We start from the raw sequence: 15755 nt of genomic DNA on the forward strand, positions 1-15755 counted from the left end.
GAGACCGCGCATGCGCACAGGCACCGCCCGGTGTCCGACCCACGCATGCGCACAGGCACCGCCCCTGCGGTGAAAGGGAGGATGCCTAGCCCGCGCATGCGCACCTGCGCCGCCCATGCGAATTATCTAACCTACTCAGGCGCCGTCCCAGGCGAGGTGTATAGCCCGCGCATGCGCACAAGGTCCGCCCCTGTCTAGCCCGCGCGTGCGCAGAGGCGCCGCCTCGGGTCCAGCCCGAGGGGTGCAGGGTGTCCCGTTCGCGCATGCGCACAGGCGCCGCCTAGTGGGTGCGGGCTGTCCGCGGCGCCAACGGCGAAGGTGACCGGAGCGCGCCACCATGTCGGTGCGACAGGCGCTGGGCAGAGGCCTGCAGCTGGGCCGAGCGCTACTGCTGCGCTGGGCGGCCAGGCCAGGCCCGGCCTGGGGCTGGAGGCGGCCGGTCTCCGAGGGGCGCAGGTGCGGGCCCCGCATTCCGGTGGCGGCGGGGCGGTGGCGGCCGCTCCTGGCGCGGGCCTGCGGAGTTGCGGGTCCTGGCGGCCGCGCCGTGACTTTGGCCTTCGGGCTGGGACTCGGCCTGGTCCAGGAGAAGCAGGCGGAGGGCCTGCGGGCGGCCACGGCCTGTCAGGAGATCCAGGTGAGGGCGGGGCGGGGCCAGGTGAGTGGGCGGGGCGGAGTCAAGGCCTGTGGGGCGGGGCTGGAGAGTGGGCGGGGTCAGGGGGTGTGGGCGGGGCCCGATGATGGGGCGGGGCCAGGTGAGTGGGCGGGGCGTAGTCAAGCCCTGGGGGCGGGGCATAGTCTGGGGCGGGGCTGGAGAGTGGGCGGGGTCAGGGCCTGGGGGCTGGGCCCGATGATGGGGCGGGGCCAGGTGGCTGGGAGGGGCGGAGTCAAGGCCTGCGGGGCGGGGCTGGAGAATGGTCGAGGGTGGGGTCAGGGCTTGTGGGCGGGGCCCGATGACGGGGCGGGGCCAGGTGAGTGGGGGCGGGGCAATGTCGGGGGCGGGGCTGGAGAGTGGGCGGGGTCAGTGCCTGTGGGCGGGGCCCGATGATGGGGCGGGGCCAGGTGAGTAGGCGGGGTGGAGTCAAGGCCTGTGGGTGGGGCTGGAGAATGGGCAGGGGCGGGGTCAGGGCTTGTGGGCGGGGCCCGATGATGGGGCGGGGCCAGGTGAGTGGGGGCGGCGTCAAGGCCTGTCGGGGGCGTGGCTGGAGAATGGTCGAGGGCGGGGTCAGAGCTTGTGGGCGGGGCCCGATGATGGGGTGGGGCCAGTTGAGTGTGGGGGCGGAGTCAAGGCCTGTCGGGGCGGGGCTGGAGAATGGTCGAGGGCGGGGTCAGGGCCTGTGGGCGGGGCCGGGGCGGGTCCATTGCTGGGGGGTTGCCCCAGTAAAGCCTTGGGGGCCCATGGAGGGGTGGGGCGAGCGGGGATGACAGGCCCCTTGCGGCGGCCCGGAGCTCCCTTGTTTTCCAGTTTCCCAGACAGTGGTCACAGGGCTCCAGTTCCCCCCCTTGCCTGAGAGGTGTCTGCACGCCACTCCCCCCAGCTCTGCCCCTCCGCCCGGGTCCCCGGCACCCTGCCCCGCTGCCCAGGTCCCGGCGGGTGAAGTAGCTTTGCCAGATGCCACCCAGGGGTGCGCCCAGCCCCGCTGCATGCCGGGAGTGTCAGCGCTGTGGTCTCTCTCTGTGTCCCCAGCTAAAATACATATATATATGTTTTAAAGAGCTGCCTCATTTCCAGTTGGGTTTGTCAAATGTCCACGCCTGCCTTCTGCCATTTAACCGACTGCAGAAGACAAGGACAGCCGCCGGGGACTAGGACTCACCCGTCCTGGCAGACTGGCACGTGCGCCGATGCCCCTGGGCCGGAGTCACCAGAGAGCCGCGAGGGGGTCGCGCTCGGCACCGTGTCCCCGTCAGCCCTGATGGCAGCCCGTGTGATGCGCCTCAGCAGACACGTAGCTGGGCAGGCAGGGCGCACACCCTGGGGAGAGCGGGCACAGGGAAGGCAGGCGGAGCCGGGCGAGGGGAACAGGCTGTCGTCTCCCTGCAGCGGGAAGGTCTCGAGACTCCTTGCCGAAGACAGCAGGTCCGCAGTGGCCAGCCCAGCGGTGGAGACAGAGGGGGTGGCGGCGCTGCAGGGGTGACTCCGGGCCAGCAGCCTGAAGCCAGGTCTGTCGGAGGGCAGAGCGGCGTGTGTGAGGCGGCAGAGGGCTCGCTGTGCACAGTGAGGGAGGCGCCCCCTGCCTTCTCGCTTGGTCGGGCCTCCCCAGCCCGCTGGCTCACAGTCCCTGCTTTGTTCCCTCACAGGCAATTTTCACCCAGAAAAGCAAGCGGTGGCCGGAGCCGCTGGACACTCGGCGCTGGCGGGGCTTCCGGCTGGAGGAGTACCTGATCGGGCAGCCCGTCGGCAAGGGCTGCAGCGCCGCCGTGTATGAAGCCGCCCTGCCTGCGCTGCCCCGGAAGCTGCAGGTGGCCGAGGGCCCCGGGCTTCCTCCAGAGAGGGTCCCCCCCGCCGCCCCTGCAGGGGGAGAGAGAGAGCCGGCCCCGGCAGCCGCCCCCTTCCCCTTGGCCATCAAGATGATGTGGAACATCTCGGTAAGGACAAGGACGGGGCCTCCCTCGCCAGACGGGCTTTTCCCCGAGCACCAGTCCCGGTGGCCCTATGGACTTCTCCCCGGGAGTGAGGAGGAGGCAGAGCTGTCCTCCGGCCTTCAGCACCCAAGTTGAGACGATCCTCGGGGTGAGGGGTTGTCTCTGCGTTGTCATGGACGGCGGCTCTGCTGTCTTTCTCTCCCAGAGACTGGTCCCGGTGCAGCAGAGAGAGAGAGACCGTCTCTGCCCAGGGGTCTCCCAGAGACGACTGTCTCTGCCCAGGGGTCTCCCAGAGACCGTCTCTACCTAGGGGTCTCCCAGAGACCATCTCTGCCCAGGGGTCTCCCAGAGACCGTCTCTGCCCAGGGGTCTCCCAGAGACCGTCTCTGCTCAGGGGTCTCCCAGAGACCGTCTCTGCTCAGGGGTCTCCCAGAGACTGGTCCCAGTGCAGCAGAGAGACCGTCTCTGCTCAGGGGTCTCCCAGAGACTGTCTCTGCCCAGGGGTCTCCCAGAGACCGTCTCTGCCCAGGGGTCTCCCAGAGACGACTGTCTCTGCCCAGGGGTCTCCCAGAGACCGTCTCTACCCAGGGGTCTCCCAGAGACCGTCTCTGCCCAGGGGTCTCCCAGAGACCGTCTCTGCCCAGGGGTCTCCCAGAGACTGGTCCTGGTGCAGCAGAGAGACTGTGCAAGGCCTCCGCCGAGCTGTCTTGGTCAGACCACAAGGAGGACCGGGCTTCGCGTCCACGTCCGCGTGGTGTGTAACCGCAGGGCCATCACCATGTGTTGCAGGCAGGCTCTTCCAGCGAGGCCATCTTCCGCACGATGGGCCGGGAGCTGGTCCCTGCTAGTCCGGTGGCTGTGGCCGGGGAGTACGGGGCGGCTGCTCACAGGTAAGTCGGCCTGAGCCAGCACTACAGCTGAGGGTGGTGCTATCTGGCTCTTGGGCGCCGGCAGCCGTGACCGAGGCCTCTTGGTGGGTCCTTTACCAAGGGGAGGATTGCAGGTCAGAGGTCATCGGGCTGCAGGCTCCAGCCGACTGGTTTGCACCAGAGTGGGGAGAGAAGCCACTCACAGTCAGCTCTCTTTCATCACATATGAGTCGCAGGAGGCCGGAGGAGAGGGAGAGGCTGAGCCCGGGCACCGGCTCAGCCCCCAGAACCAAGCGTCTGAGCGCCGGGCATGAGCGGGAGCCAAGGCTGTGTCCGCCTTCAGGCGACGCCCAGTGAGCAAGACTTTGTGTCAGCAGCGACCGTGCGCCTGCCGGTGCCCAGACTCTGCGGACACAAGTGCATAGACACATCTTAGATGCACGTGGCACATTCTTAAGGTTCATTTACTTCGTAGCGATAGAAAGGAGGCGAGAGAGAGTGAACCAAGCGTCACCGGGGACTGCCGTCGGGACCCCGTGCTTGAGAGCCCAGCGCCTGGGGGCAGAAGGAGAGAGCGAGAGAGCCCGCCGCCGTGTTTCCCTGGGCAGTGCCACCCACCGCCCGCCCTCCGTCGTGGACGCCACACGTGGGCTCTCAGAAGAGGCTCTGGGCAGGCGAGAACGGCACCACCGAGCCCGCTTGGCGCGAGAGAGGGCCTCCGCATCGTCCACTGCCTGTGTGTCCACACGGCTCAGGAGCTGGCCTCTGGCCGGGCGGGCCCAGGTGGACGGGCCTCTGCACCAGCCAGTCTCCGAGTCCCCTCTCAGCCTGGGCCTCGTCTGCCCCTGAGAACCTGTGGCCTCTTGTCGCGGTGTCCTCACCTCGCTCCTCAGAGGCTCTGGTCACGACCGAGGCTGAGCCACAGCGGGCAGGGCATGGGTGGGCTTCCCGGGGGAGGAGGAGCTAGACGGCGCCAGCTGACTTGAGGATCAGAGTCCGTGGCCCTGCCGCCCGGGGCTGGTGCTTCCAGGCTCCTCACGGGATGAGCGGGTCGGTCAGTGCGTGGCCTTAAAGGCGGGAACGAAGGCGGGGAGGGTTCGCTGGGCCATAGTGACTTCGTGCCCATCCAACGGCAGATCAAGAGGAGGAGGCCCCAAGCGGCTGGCGCCCCACCCCAACATCATCCGCGTGCTGCGCGCGTTCACGTCGTCCGTGCCCCTGCTGCCGGGCGCCCTGGCCGACTACCCGGACGTGCTGCCCCCTCGCCTCCACCCAGATGGCCTGGGCCACGGCCGGACGCTCTTCCTTGTGATGAAGAAGTAAGTGGGGGGCAGGGACCCCTGCCCGTCTGCCCCTAGGCCATAGGCTGGGGGACCCCATGTGCCCCTAGGCCGCAGGCTGGGGGACCCCGTGTGCTCCTAGGCCGCAGGCTGGGGGACCCCGTGTGCCCCTAGGCCGCAGGCTGGGGGACCCCGTCTGCCCCTAGGCCACAGGCTGGGGGACCCCGTGTGCCCCTAGGCCTCAGGCTGGGGGACCCCGTCTGCCCCTAGGCCACAGGCTGCGGGGAAGGACCATGTTTGGGGAGACGGGTTAGAAAACTCCCTTGAGGGTGTTATTTGGTGGAAGTGACCTCAGCTTCCATGAGCACCCAGTGAGCTGGCCGCTTCCCGAGAGCTGCCTCCTGTCGTCTGGACACACAGTGTGTCTGTGCCCTGCCCGTCCAGCAGTACTGGTACCCACACCCTGTCTGAACACGGCCCAGCTCTCACCGTCCGACCGTGGTGGGAGGGTGAAGCGGAAAGGACAGCGGGAGAGAGACTAGAGTCCAGCGGGAAGAGGTGCAGGGGGACGGGTGTGCGCTAGCCAGGCCTCATCTGCCCGCCAGCTACCCCTGCACCCTGCGCCAGTACCTGCACGAGAACACGCCCAGCCCCCGCCTGGCCACCGTGATGACCTTGCAGCTCCTGGAAGGCGTGGACCACCTGGTGAGGCAGGGAGTGTCGCACAGAGACTTGAAGTCGGACAACGTCCTGGTGGAGTCAGACGCAGGTAGGGGCCGGGCGAGTGCCCCGCGCTCTGGCTTCTGTTACAAGTTGTGTATCTTGCAGCCCAGGGATGGTGCAGCGGATAAAGGAAGCCCCCCCCTTTTTTTGCCTCCAGGGTTATTGCTGGGGCTCGGTGCCTGCACCACGAATCCACTGCTCTTGGAGGCCATTTTTTTCTCTTGTTGCCCTTGTTATCATTTTTTCCCTTTTGTTATCCTGGCTCCTTCCATCGTTGCTGCATTTATCATTATCGTTGCCACTGATGCTGTCGTTGTTGAACAGGACAGAGAAATGGAGAGAGGAGGGGAAGACAAAGGGGGAGAGAAAGACAGACACCTGCAGACCTGCTTCACCGCCTGGGAAGCGACTCCCCTGCAGGTGGGGCACCGGGGGCTCGAACCGGGATCCTTACGCCGCTCCTTGCGCTTTGCGCCACCTGCGTCCAACCCGCTGCGCTACCGCCTGACCCCCGAAGGAAGCTTTTTAAGCACGAGGCCCTGAGTTTGATCTCCATGTCACGTGTGCCAGGGTCGTGTCCAGCCCCCCAACACCCCCATCACCTCCGTTGTAAGTTTGTTTATTGGATAGAGACAGCCAGAAACCAAGAGGAAGGAGGAGACAGAGAGGGAGAGAGACGGAGACAGCTGCAGCCCTACTCCCCCACTCGTGAAGCTTCCCCCCTGCAGGTGGGGAGCCGGGGCTTGAACCCAGGTCCTCACACGTTGTAATGTGTGCGCTTAGCCAGGGGCGCCACCACTGCCCCAAAGTTTGACTAACTTATTTTGTTTTGTTTTTACCAGAGCCCTGCTCAGCTCTGGCTTATGGTGGTGTAGGGGGTTGATCCTGGGACTTCAGAGCCTCAGGCATGACAGTCTCTGCATAACCATCATGCTACCTACCCCCACTTGTTTTAGTTTTTAATAGAACACTCAGAAAGTCTGTTGCATAGCCACTATGCTGTCTCCCCTGCCAGAGAGAGACCGCAGGGCACCGGAGCCGGGCACACGTCACACTTGGATCTGAACCAGGAACCTCAGACAGACAAGACCACTCCATCAGCCGCATCCCCAGCTGCAGTGTGTGTGTGTCTGTGTGCGTGTGCGCATGTGTATGTCTGTGTGCGTGTGCGCATGTGTGTATGTCTGTGTGCATGTGCGTGTGTGTCTGTGCGTGTGTGTCTGTGTGCGTGTGTGTGTGTGTCTGTGTGTGTGTGTATGCAGGACTCTTCCGGACGCAGGGCTTTCCTTCTCTGGGCTTTGTGCAGTGCCAGCTGACGATTCCCAAGCTACAGAACGAGCTTTGGTGGCAGGGTTTTCCTCTGATCCCTTCCTAGAGGAGCGAGAGGCCAGAGCGCCTTTCCGGGTGGCTGTGAGGTTCACACCAGGACTCGCAGGCATGGAAGCCCATGTTCTGCCAGCTGAGCCGTTTCCCCCGCTGCTGGGAACCCTGATGAGTAAAGTCAGAGAATTCAGCTCAGTGTAAGAAACTTCAAACAGCGAAAGCTGTTCTGGGCCTGGAGGTGGGGTGGCTCAGTGTGGGGGCGTGTGCCTCCCATGCCTGAGGCCCCACGTGCAAGCAGACAGCTCCACGGACGGTGAGGCGGAGACCTGGTGTCTTTCTAGTCCAGCGTAAGGGAAGTCAGCCAGCCGGGCTCAGTCCCCAGCGCTGCAGTAGGCAGGGAAGCTAGCTGGGTGACCACTCAGAAGAGATGGTCTCTGGTGCGCTTTGACCGGGAAGGCCTGTCAGGTGAAGTGGCCGCGTGGTCAGAGCACGTTCCGCGTGTGAAGCTGCAGGTTCAGTCCTGCATTGCAGGTGGCAGTGAGGGTCTGCTGCCTTTCCTCTTAAAGATCTACTTATTCTGGAGAGTCGGGCGGTAGCGCACGTGGCACAAAGCACAAGGACCAGAGGAAGGATCCCGGTTCGAGCCACCAGCTCCCCACCTGCAGGGGAGTCGCTTCACAGGCAGTGAAGCAAGTCTGCAGGTGTCTGTCTTTCTCTCCCCCTCTCTGTCTTCCCCTCCTCTCTCCATTTCTCTCTGTCCTATCCAACAATGACAACAATAAAACAAGGGCAACAAAAGGGATAATAAATAAGTAAATTTTTTTTAAAAAGATCTACTTATTCGGAAAGAGAGAGAGAAAGGAAGAAAGAGTGAAGCCGTCACTCGGCTCCGGCATAAGGCAGTGCTGGAGTCGAACCCGGAGCCCCTGCGGCCTTAGACCTCCATGTTCTGTGTTCTGGCCAGGCCGAGCTGGCCCACCAGCCCTCAGAGAAAACTGAAAGGTGAACACGCAGTCGCACTGCCAGGGCGGGCAGGGGCCTGGGGATGGGTTCCTGGGAGACGCGTGCTGCAGTGCACGGGGATCCGAGTTCAAGCCCCCAGCCCCACCTGTAGGGGCGAGTCGCATGAGCAGCAGAGCATTGCTGCTGGTGTCTGTCTCTATCTACCCAAAATAAACAAAGTATATTTAAAATAAAGGAATTACTAGATAGCTGCATCTTAAGGAGATGGTGTGGTGCCATGTAAAACCTCATGCAGCGTTGAGTTTGGGCTTGAGCTTTCACGTCAAGTTTGATGTGCTGGCGTATTTATTATTGGTAGGGACAGAAACCAAGAGGTAAGGGGAAGATTGGAGGAGCAGGACACCTGCAGCCCTGAGCTGTGGCCCGTGTGCGCTGAGGCCAGGGCCGGGCGGCTCCAGCACCCAGGCTGACGGAGCCCACTCCCACTCCTCCATCTGGGCCTCTGGCACACCTGGAGCAGCTCTGCCCTGGCGGAGGGGAGAGGCCTGGAGAGGCAGCTCTGGAGAGGGGCCCTGTAGAGGACATGCTCCCTGCAGGCACTGCCCACCCTCCCCCTGCAGGCATCACCGAGTCCCACCCACCCCCCCTGCAGGCATCACCTGGTGCCTACAGCAGAAAGGAGGGCCGGCGGGCATCACCTGGTGCCTGCAGCAGGAAGGAGGGCCGGCGGGCATCACCTGGTGCCTGCAGCAGGAAGGAGGGCCGGCGGGCGTCACCTGGTGCCTACAGCAGGAAGGAGGGCCGGCGGGCATCACCTGGTGCCTACAGCAGGAAGGAGGGGCTGGCGGGCATCACCTGGTGCCTACAGCAGGAAGGAGGGCCGGCGGGCCTGACTGGCGGCTTCTCCCCAGACGGCTGCCCCTGGCTGGTGATCACAGACTTCGGCTGCTGCCTGGCAGATGAGCGCGTCGGTCTGCAGTTGCCCTTCACCAGCTGGTACGTGGATCGGGGCGGAAACGGCTGCCTGATGGCTCCCGAGGTGAGTCCCACCGGGCTGGCCGGCACAGCCACCAGCAGAGGCTCCCCACCTCCCAATGTCTCTGTCCCGACGTCTGTCTGTCCCGACACCTCCGTCTCTTCCAGAAAGTGACACGGTTCCCTTCTCTGGATTCCTAGGTGTTGCCGGGAGGCACGTTTTGTTGAGAACAGAAATGGAGGCAGATCTGGGACTGAGCCCGTCACTTGAGTTCTGGGTTCCTGGGCCTGGTGCTGGACGGGAGGGGTAGTGAATCCAGGGCAGCGCCGGGAGCGGCTCACCTGTGGGCACCGGGGCCCCTTACAGGCCCAAGGGTCCTGGCCTGAGCCCAGGCAGCACAGGGAAACTGGCCGGCACCAGAAGCTCCAGCACTGGGGAGCATGCTTCTCTCTCTCTCCCTCTCCCTCCAGCACTGGGGAGCATGCTTCCCTCTCTCTCTCTCCAGCACTGGGGAGCATGCTTCTCTCTCTCTCTCTCCAGCACTGGGGAGCATGCTTCTCTCTCTCTCTCTCCAGCACTGGGGAGCATGCTTCTCTCTCTCTCTCTCTATCTCTCTCTTTCCCTCTTCTCTCCTCTCCTCCCTCTCTCTGAGCAACCTTGGCTGCTAGTAGTGTGATCAGGCCCCAGTACCACCCAGAAAGCCACACACAACTGCACGTCACTTCATGAGCAGGTGTCCACGGCCCGCCCCGGCCCCAGGACGGTGATCGACTACAGCAAGGCCGACGTGTGGGCAGTGGGCGCTCTGGCCTACGAGATCTTTGGGCTCCCCAATCCCTTCTACGGCCGAGGCGGGGCCCCCCTGGAGAGCCGCAGTTACCGCGAAGCTCAGCTGCCTACGCTGCCACGGTCAGTGCCGCTGGACGCGAGACGGCTGGTGAGGTCGCTGCTGCAGCGGGAGGCCAGCAAGGTGAGGCCCCAGGACGGTCCCGAGCAGACAGCACGCGGCAGCGGCTCCTTCTCTCGGGAATCGAGGCCGAGGATGGAGCGGATGAGCTTCCATGGGGACCGGGCGGGCGGGCGGGCGCGCACCTGGCTACGTGCACACATCACAGTGCGGGGACCCGGGTTCGAGCCAGAGTGGTGGGGCCACCTCGGGTGGCTTGCTGAGCGGAGAGGACGTGCAGACAGACCAGGGCTAGACTCCCGCCCGGTGCGGCGCAGCTGCCGAGCAGTGAGGTGACCCCTCGTTCTGGAGTCCTCACGCCCAGGAAGCAGCTCCCGAGCTCTCCTGAGTGGGTGCTGGTGTGGGGCCGCGGTGGAGCTGGGACTCGCCACCAGCTGGGCCGTGGCCCCGCTCTGTGTTACAGAGGCCGTCTGCCCGGGTGGCCGCCAACGTCCTCCATCTCAGCCTCTGGGGCGGACGCCCGCTAGTCCTGGAGCGCCTGAAGCTGGACGACATGACCGGCTGGCTCCTCCAACAGTCGGCCGCCACCCTGCTGGCTGACAGGCTGGCGGAGAAGAGCTGCGTGGAGACCAAGATGAAGATGCTGTTTCTGGCCAACCTGGAGTATGAGGCGCTGACCCAGGCAGCTCTGCTCCTGTCCTCCTGGAGGGCGGCCCCTGGGCCTGACGTGCCGCTCAGTCACTAAAACACTTGCAGTGCCTGTGTCGCAATGGTCTGTGGTGTTGACGGGGATGCAAGGTGTGAGGGTGGGAGTTAGAAGACGGCGTCGAGGGGACGGGGGACTCGAGTCAGGAGAAGACGGCGTCGAGGGGACGGGGGACCCAAGGAGTCAGGAGAAGACGGTGTCGAGGGGACAGGAGACCCAAGGAAAGCCTCGTGCCTGAGCCACAGCACCGGTCGGTAGCTGCTGCCTTCACCCACGGCCTATGTGGCCTGCGGTTGCCTCCGTTCTAGATAGAGCTGGCAGGCTTTTCTCAGCAGTCACAGGCATAGCTGTAAGCCAGGCTTTCTGCCTTTATGTGTACAGTCGGTGCTAGAATTGGAATTCCGTGTTTCTAAATAACCTTTTAGCTTTTCCAGAAACAGGCAGCAGATTTAAATTGGCCGCAGACCACAACTTTACCAACTCCCATTGAACAGACTCAAAAGGCCTAACTCCTACAGAGCTGACTAAGCTGTATGTCAGTGCTGAAAGCCATGTGATCAGACCTGTATAATCTTACAGGTTTATTCTCAGCGCCAGAGACGTTAACTCAGGTGTGATCTGACCAGAAGCCCCACCTGGAGCTGTGATAGACCTGAGCAGTTAGTGGCTAAACTGGCGGATTAGGTGACAACAAACTACACTGTCCCACCTTGGTGAGGCCCTGGGCCGAGGCAGTGCTGTCCGTGTGCCTGACATCTTCCCCACGTGACCAACTACGGTGCCACCCCTGTGGCGTGAGCTAAAGCCTCAACTGGACAGTCAGAGCACTTGGGGAGCCTCCGGCTACTGAACTGGGCAGCAGAGCTGAGTGGCTGTGTGTGGCTTTAAGCATGACTCCTCTTCTGACTAGCCTTTCCTGCAGGAATTACCAAGAATTAAAGACAGATTTACAACTGCAGAATGCCTTCTGTGACCTGAATACTTAGCTTTAAGAGTAATTCTGACACCATGAAAACAAAGCTTTGAGGCAGATCAGTAATGAAGGGATTTCATACTCATGTCACAAAATTTCACAGGCCTTTAGTATTTACTGGATAGAGACAAATTGAGACAGAAAAGGTAGACAGGGAGAGAAGTAGAGGAGAGACAGTCACCTGCAGCCAGCCCTGCTTCACCACTCATGAAGCTTCCCCCCCCCCCCCCCGGCAGGTGGGCACTGGGGGTTTGAACCCGGGTCCTTGTGCGCTGTGATGTGTGCACTCAGCCAGGTGCACCACCACATACCTCTTTTTTTTTAGTTATTATTCCCTTTTGTTGCCCTTGTTTTATTGTTGTAGTTACTATTGTCATCAGTCGTTGTTGGATAGGACAGAGAGAAATGGAGAGAGAAGACAGAGAGGGGGAGAGAAAGACACCTGCAGACCTGCTTCACCGCCTGTGAAGCGACTCCCCTGCAGGTGGGGAGCCGGGGTTCAAACCTGGATCCTTACACTGGTCTTTGCGCTTTGCACCACCTGCGCTTAACCCGCTGTGCTACCCCTACTCCCCTCCTTTTTTTTTAAGAGAAGGCAGAGTGGGCCAGGTGGCGGTGCACCCAGTTAGCACACACATGTGCAAGGACCCGGGTTCAAGCCCTGACCCCCAGCTGCAGGGGGGACTAATGCAGTGGGTCTGCAGGTGTCTGTCTCCCCCCACCTCCTCAATTTCTCTGTCCTATCCAATGAAATGGGGGGGGGTGGCCACCGGGAGCAGTGGATTCATAGCACTAGCCCCCAGCAATAACCCTGGTGGCAGGGCAGGGGGACACATCACTGAAGCTCCCTTCTAGACAGTGGGCCAGTTCAAACCCAGGTCACATGACAAAGCACACTAGCCAAGCGGGCTCCTGTGTCAGCCCTGACACTGTTCAGTCTGTTTTTCACCGGCTTGGAGGAGCCACCGTCTAAAGCAAGAAGACGGCTGTGGTGACTGTCTAGCGTGAAGCAAGGTGCACCAAGGTCCTGGGTGGGCCCTGGGGTCAAGAAGTTGGGCCACTCTTAGCCAGCCCCCAGGTCACCTGCTCTGTCCACAGTAGGAGCCACATGTGATGAGGGCCACGCTTCTCTTTATTTAAGGAAGGAGCTGACCGCACATGAGAAACACCACTTGGCATTCAAGGCGCCCAAACATTCATAAAAATGACCCCCTGCCCCACCCCGGTACTCAACGCCACGTCTCACTGAGGTAAGGCTGTGCCGACCAGCCCATGACTTGGGTCCCGGGCTCAGAGCTCAGTCGGACTTCTCCTTCTCCTTCATGTGCAGGAAGAGCACGCTGAAGACAAAGAGCCCCAGCATCATGGAGAAGGCGCTGGCATAGTAGGGATAGGCGGACGGGATGAAGCGCTCGTACTGCGTGTGCTGCAGCGGCCTCACCGACACCTGTGAGGGGGTGCACACCACAGGCCTGAGGCCGGGAAGCCCAGGGGGCAGGGACACGCCACAGGCCCTGAGGCCGGGAAGCCCAGGAGGCAGGGGCAGGGACACGCCACAGGCCCTGAGGCCGGGAAGCCCACCTGGGTGGAAGAGTACAGGTGTGTGTAGCCCAGCCGGTTGTAGTCCACTTTAAACTGGAAGACGCCATACACGTCGGGCAGCTTGAACTGGACGCTGTACTTGCCTCCTGGGGGGCGGCAGACCCGACAGTCAGCCAGGACGGGCCTCCCCACATGTCCCACGGCCTCCCGGACATCCCCTCACTTACCTTTCCTCTTCAGGAAGGTTCTCACGAAAGGGTCGATGCGGACAAACTCCAGTTGGATGTCATCCCCGTCAAAGGGGACCCACCTGCCGTCGGAGAGCTGCTCTATGACGATGCCGTACTCCTGAGAGGGAGAGAGGGAGAGGCACATCGGGGGGTGGGGCGCGGGGCTCAGGGAGTTCTGGGACCCCGCCAGCACCTGGATGCTCGGTGACTCTGCCCTTCCTTCTCCCACCTGACAGACACCCCAAGACCCGGGGAAGCCACTTCCTCCATTCTGCTCTGCTCAGCAGAGCTGCACCTCTCTGGGAGGAGGCCTCCAGGTGGGCAGCGGCCGCCCTGCCCAGGGCACAGAGCCCATCGGTCAGTGCTGCCCTCCCACGCAGAGCTCTTACCACGAGGTCGGTGACCGTGTAGGCATTGGGCGGAGCTCTCTCGCCCACCCGGTGATGGGACACAGGTCCCACCCGGAGGACGCCCTCCTCCTTGAAGACCCAGCGCGAGAGTGCCACAGCCAGCTCGTAGTTGCCCGTCTGTGGATACCTGAGGATAGACAGGGAGTCTGCCCGCGGGGCAGGCGCACGGTGCACAGACCTAAGGGACAGTGAGGGAGTCTGCCCACAGGGCAGGCGCACGTCTGCACAGACCGGCAGCTCAGGGTCACCATGAAGGGACCGAAAGAGGGAAGTGACGTCAGGCATGTTGCTCTGGGTCTCGTTCCCAGTGAGCGTGAGGTTTAGTCTCCAGAGAGCAATGCTACCCTTCGAAGCAACATGGCAGCAAAGTCAAGCTTCCCGGTCACTTTAAAGTACCTGGAACACCTAGGCCCTGACACTTGCAGCGCGAGGCTCCTTCCTCTGCATCTGACAGACGGTGCCCTGGGCCCCCTCGCCGAGCCCCCCGGACCTACCTCTGGGAGCCGGGGGCAGCCTTCTGCACGGATGAGGTGAAGAAGGCATCGCTGAAGAAGTCAAGGGAGCCGCTGAAGATGACCCGGGCGTTGTTCCTGGCCTGGAGACCGGCGATCAGGAGGGTGTTCTTCCCCACGGCGTGCGGGTACTGGGGACAAGACAGGGCCGTCACACAAGGTGCTGGGGGAGAGGCAAGCGGCTGGTCTCTCAGGCATGAGGACGGCAGATGGACTAGAACAGCCTGGGCTCTGCCCAGTAGGCCCACTCCCAGCAGCGCTCAGTCTGGCAGCCTCAGGACAATGTGCTCTCCTACTCGGTTCATTTTTTGTCACCACTGATCAAAGCACCACTCTGGTCGCTTCTGTTCTTTTCAGACACAGAGGCACCACAGCAACACTCCCCGAGCCACAGTGCCCCCATGCGGGGACAGACGGATGGACACACATGCGTGTGGCACAGAAGTGGCCCCGGCTAACTATGGCGCCACCCCTTAGCTCTCCTCAACGACAGAAGTCTCTGCTGCCGGCTCCAGGCCTGAGGCCCCTCACCTGAGTGATGGGTTTATCCGGGAAGAAGGAGTAAGAGGTGGAGGAGCCCGTCAGGATGTCCAGGACCAAGGGGTTGTCGGGGTCGGCCACCATCCTGAGAGAGAAGCAGCGCCCGACTCTAGTCCCAGGGAGCAGACCCAGGACACCCAGTCCCGACTCTAGTTCCAGGGAGCAGGCCCTCTGGCACCCAGTCCCGACTCTAGTCCCAGGGAGCAGGCCCGGGGCACCCACTCCCGACTCTAGTCCCAGGGAGCAGGCCCTCTGGCACCCAGTCCCGACTCTAGTCCCAGGGAGCAGGCCCTCTGGCACCCAGTCCTGCGGCCCCTTCTCTGCCTGGAGGCCACCAGGCTCTCCTACGTCCAGCCCCTCCTGGTGATGAGTCGATGTGACTCACACCCTTGGGAAAGGAGGTGCCCCACACCCCCCCAGTGCTGCCCCTTCCCCCCGGGGCCCACCCACTCACCCAACTCCCCGGAAGAGGATAGGGTTCAGAGTAGACTTCCCCACGATCGTCGGGGCCTTCAGCAGATTCTCCGTGTCGGCCACAATGAGCGTGTGCTGCGGTCAGAGGGGAGGCGTGGTCAGGAGCCCCCCCCCCCCCCCCCCCCCCGCCCAATCCTGTCTTGGTCTCCGGGCCGAGCTCTGCCATCCAGGGCTGGAACCGGATGGGCACAGTCTGGTTACCTGGCCGGGATCGGAGACGTCATAGTTGTGGTGGTCGGTGACGGCCGTCTTCTCCTCGTCAAACTCAATGCCACACTCGCTGCCCAGCTCCCGCAGAGGGTCCCCTGCACACACCCGACAGGTGCTTGGCTGTGCCGCCAATGGTCACTTGTCACCTCCCCAGCTACGCCAAGAGCCCTAGCTTCGCCGGACCCCAGTAAGGAGCACCTTACAGCTCCGGGGCCAGAATCTGAACTGCTGAGACAGAACGGCCATCACGGACCCTCTCCCTCCACGAGCAGAGACCCCGCCTCTGCACAGAACCTCTGAGGCACAGCAGCAACAAGGTCTCATCATCATCACACCGAGACACCGCCAAGCAGGGTGTTTAAAAACCAAAAAGTGCCTGGGGCCAGGGAGGAATCGACCTCACTTCTTTACTCTCCACTCAAGACATCCACAGTGGGGGACAAACAACACGCCGGGCGCTTCAACGCCACCCGGTGGAGCCCCCACGGCCCTGCCTTGGTCTCTGCAGAAACACCCCCACCCAGTGGAGCCCCC

General features: G+C 62.9%; 3 protein-coding genes across 5 annotated transcripts in view; 1 reads left to right on the plus strand and 2 right to left on the minus strand.

The window, feature by feature from the left end:
- The window catches only part of DDOST (dolichyl-diphosphooligosaccharide--protein glycosyltransferase non-catalytic subunit), a 321069-nt gene that overhangs the window by 298481 nt on the left and 6833 nt on the right, over window positions 1-15755 (minus strand). Inside the window, exons 4-11 of one of the 2 annotated variants that reach the window (XM_060200899.1) lie at window positions 15213-15316; window positions 14992-15086; window positions 14529-14622; window positions 13980-14128; window positions 13465-13612; window positions 13073-13193; window positions 12885-12991; window positions 12581-12750 (exon numbers count right to left, since the gene is read on the minus strand). In XM_060200899.1, the coding sequence (XP_060056882.1) occupies window positions 12601-12750; window positions 12885-12991; window positions 13073-13193; window positions 13465-13612; window positions 13980-14128; window positions 14529-14622; window positions 14992-15086; window positions 15213-15316 (968 nt within the window). In that variant the 3' untranslated portion in view covers window positions 12581-12600. Of the gene's footprint in view, window positions 1-12417; window positions 12751-12884; window positions 12992-13072; window positions 13194-13464; window positions 13613-13979; window positions 14129-14528; window positions 14623-14991; window positions 15087-15212; window positions 15317-15755 lie in introns of those variants that run through there. The other variant, XM_060200898.1, reaches the window with a different exon arrangement.
- The window catches only part of MUL1 (mitochondrial E3 ubiquitin protein ligase 1), a 190846-nt gene that overhangs the window by 90911 nt on the left and 84180 nt on the right, over window positions 1-15755 (minus strand). The gene's annotated exons all lie outside the window — the stretch shown is intronic.
- Window positions 285-11291, plus strand: PINK1 (PTEN induced kinase 1). Of its 2 annotated transcripts, none has more exons than XM_007534365.3 (8): window positions 285-634; window positions 2299-2586; window positions 3373-3473; window positions 4589-4771; window positions 5338-5501; window positions 8653-8780; window positions 9451-9687; window positions 10088-10388. In XM_007534365.3, the coding sequence occupies exons 1-8, from the start codon at window positions 338-340 to the stop codon at window positions 10367-10369; spliced, it is 1680 nt and encodes a 559-aa protein (XP_007534427.1). In that variant the 5' UTR covers window positions 285-337; the 3' UTR covers window positions 10370-10388. The 2 variants fall into 2 exon arrangements, with proteins under 2 accessions (XP_007534427.1, XP_060056874.1); XM_060200891.1 differs by lacking the exon at window positions 10088-10388 and adding an exon at window positions 10910-11291 and having other exon boundaries at window positions 286-634.

The sequence above is a fragment of the Erinaceus europaeus genome, chromosome 11, assembly GCF_950295315.1.
Source record: "Erinaceus europaeus chromosome 11, mEriEur2.1, whole genome shotgun sequence".
Lineage (NCBI taxonomy): Eukaryota > Metazoa > Chordata > Mammalia > Eulipotyphla > Erinaceidae > Erinaceus > Erinaceus europaeus.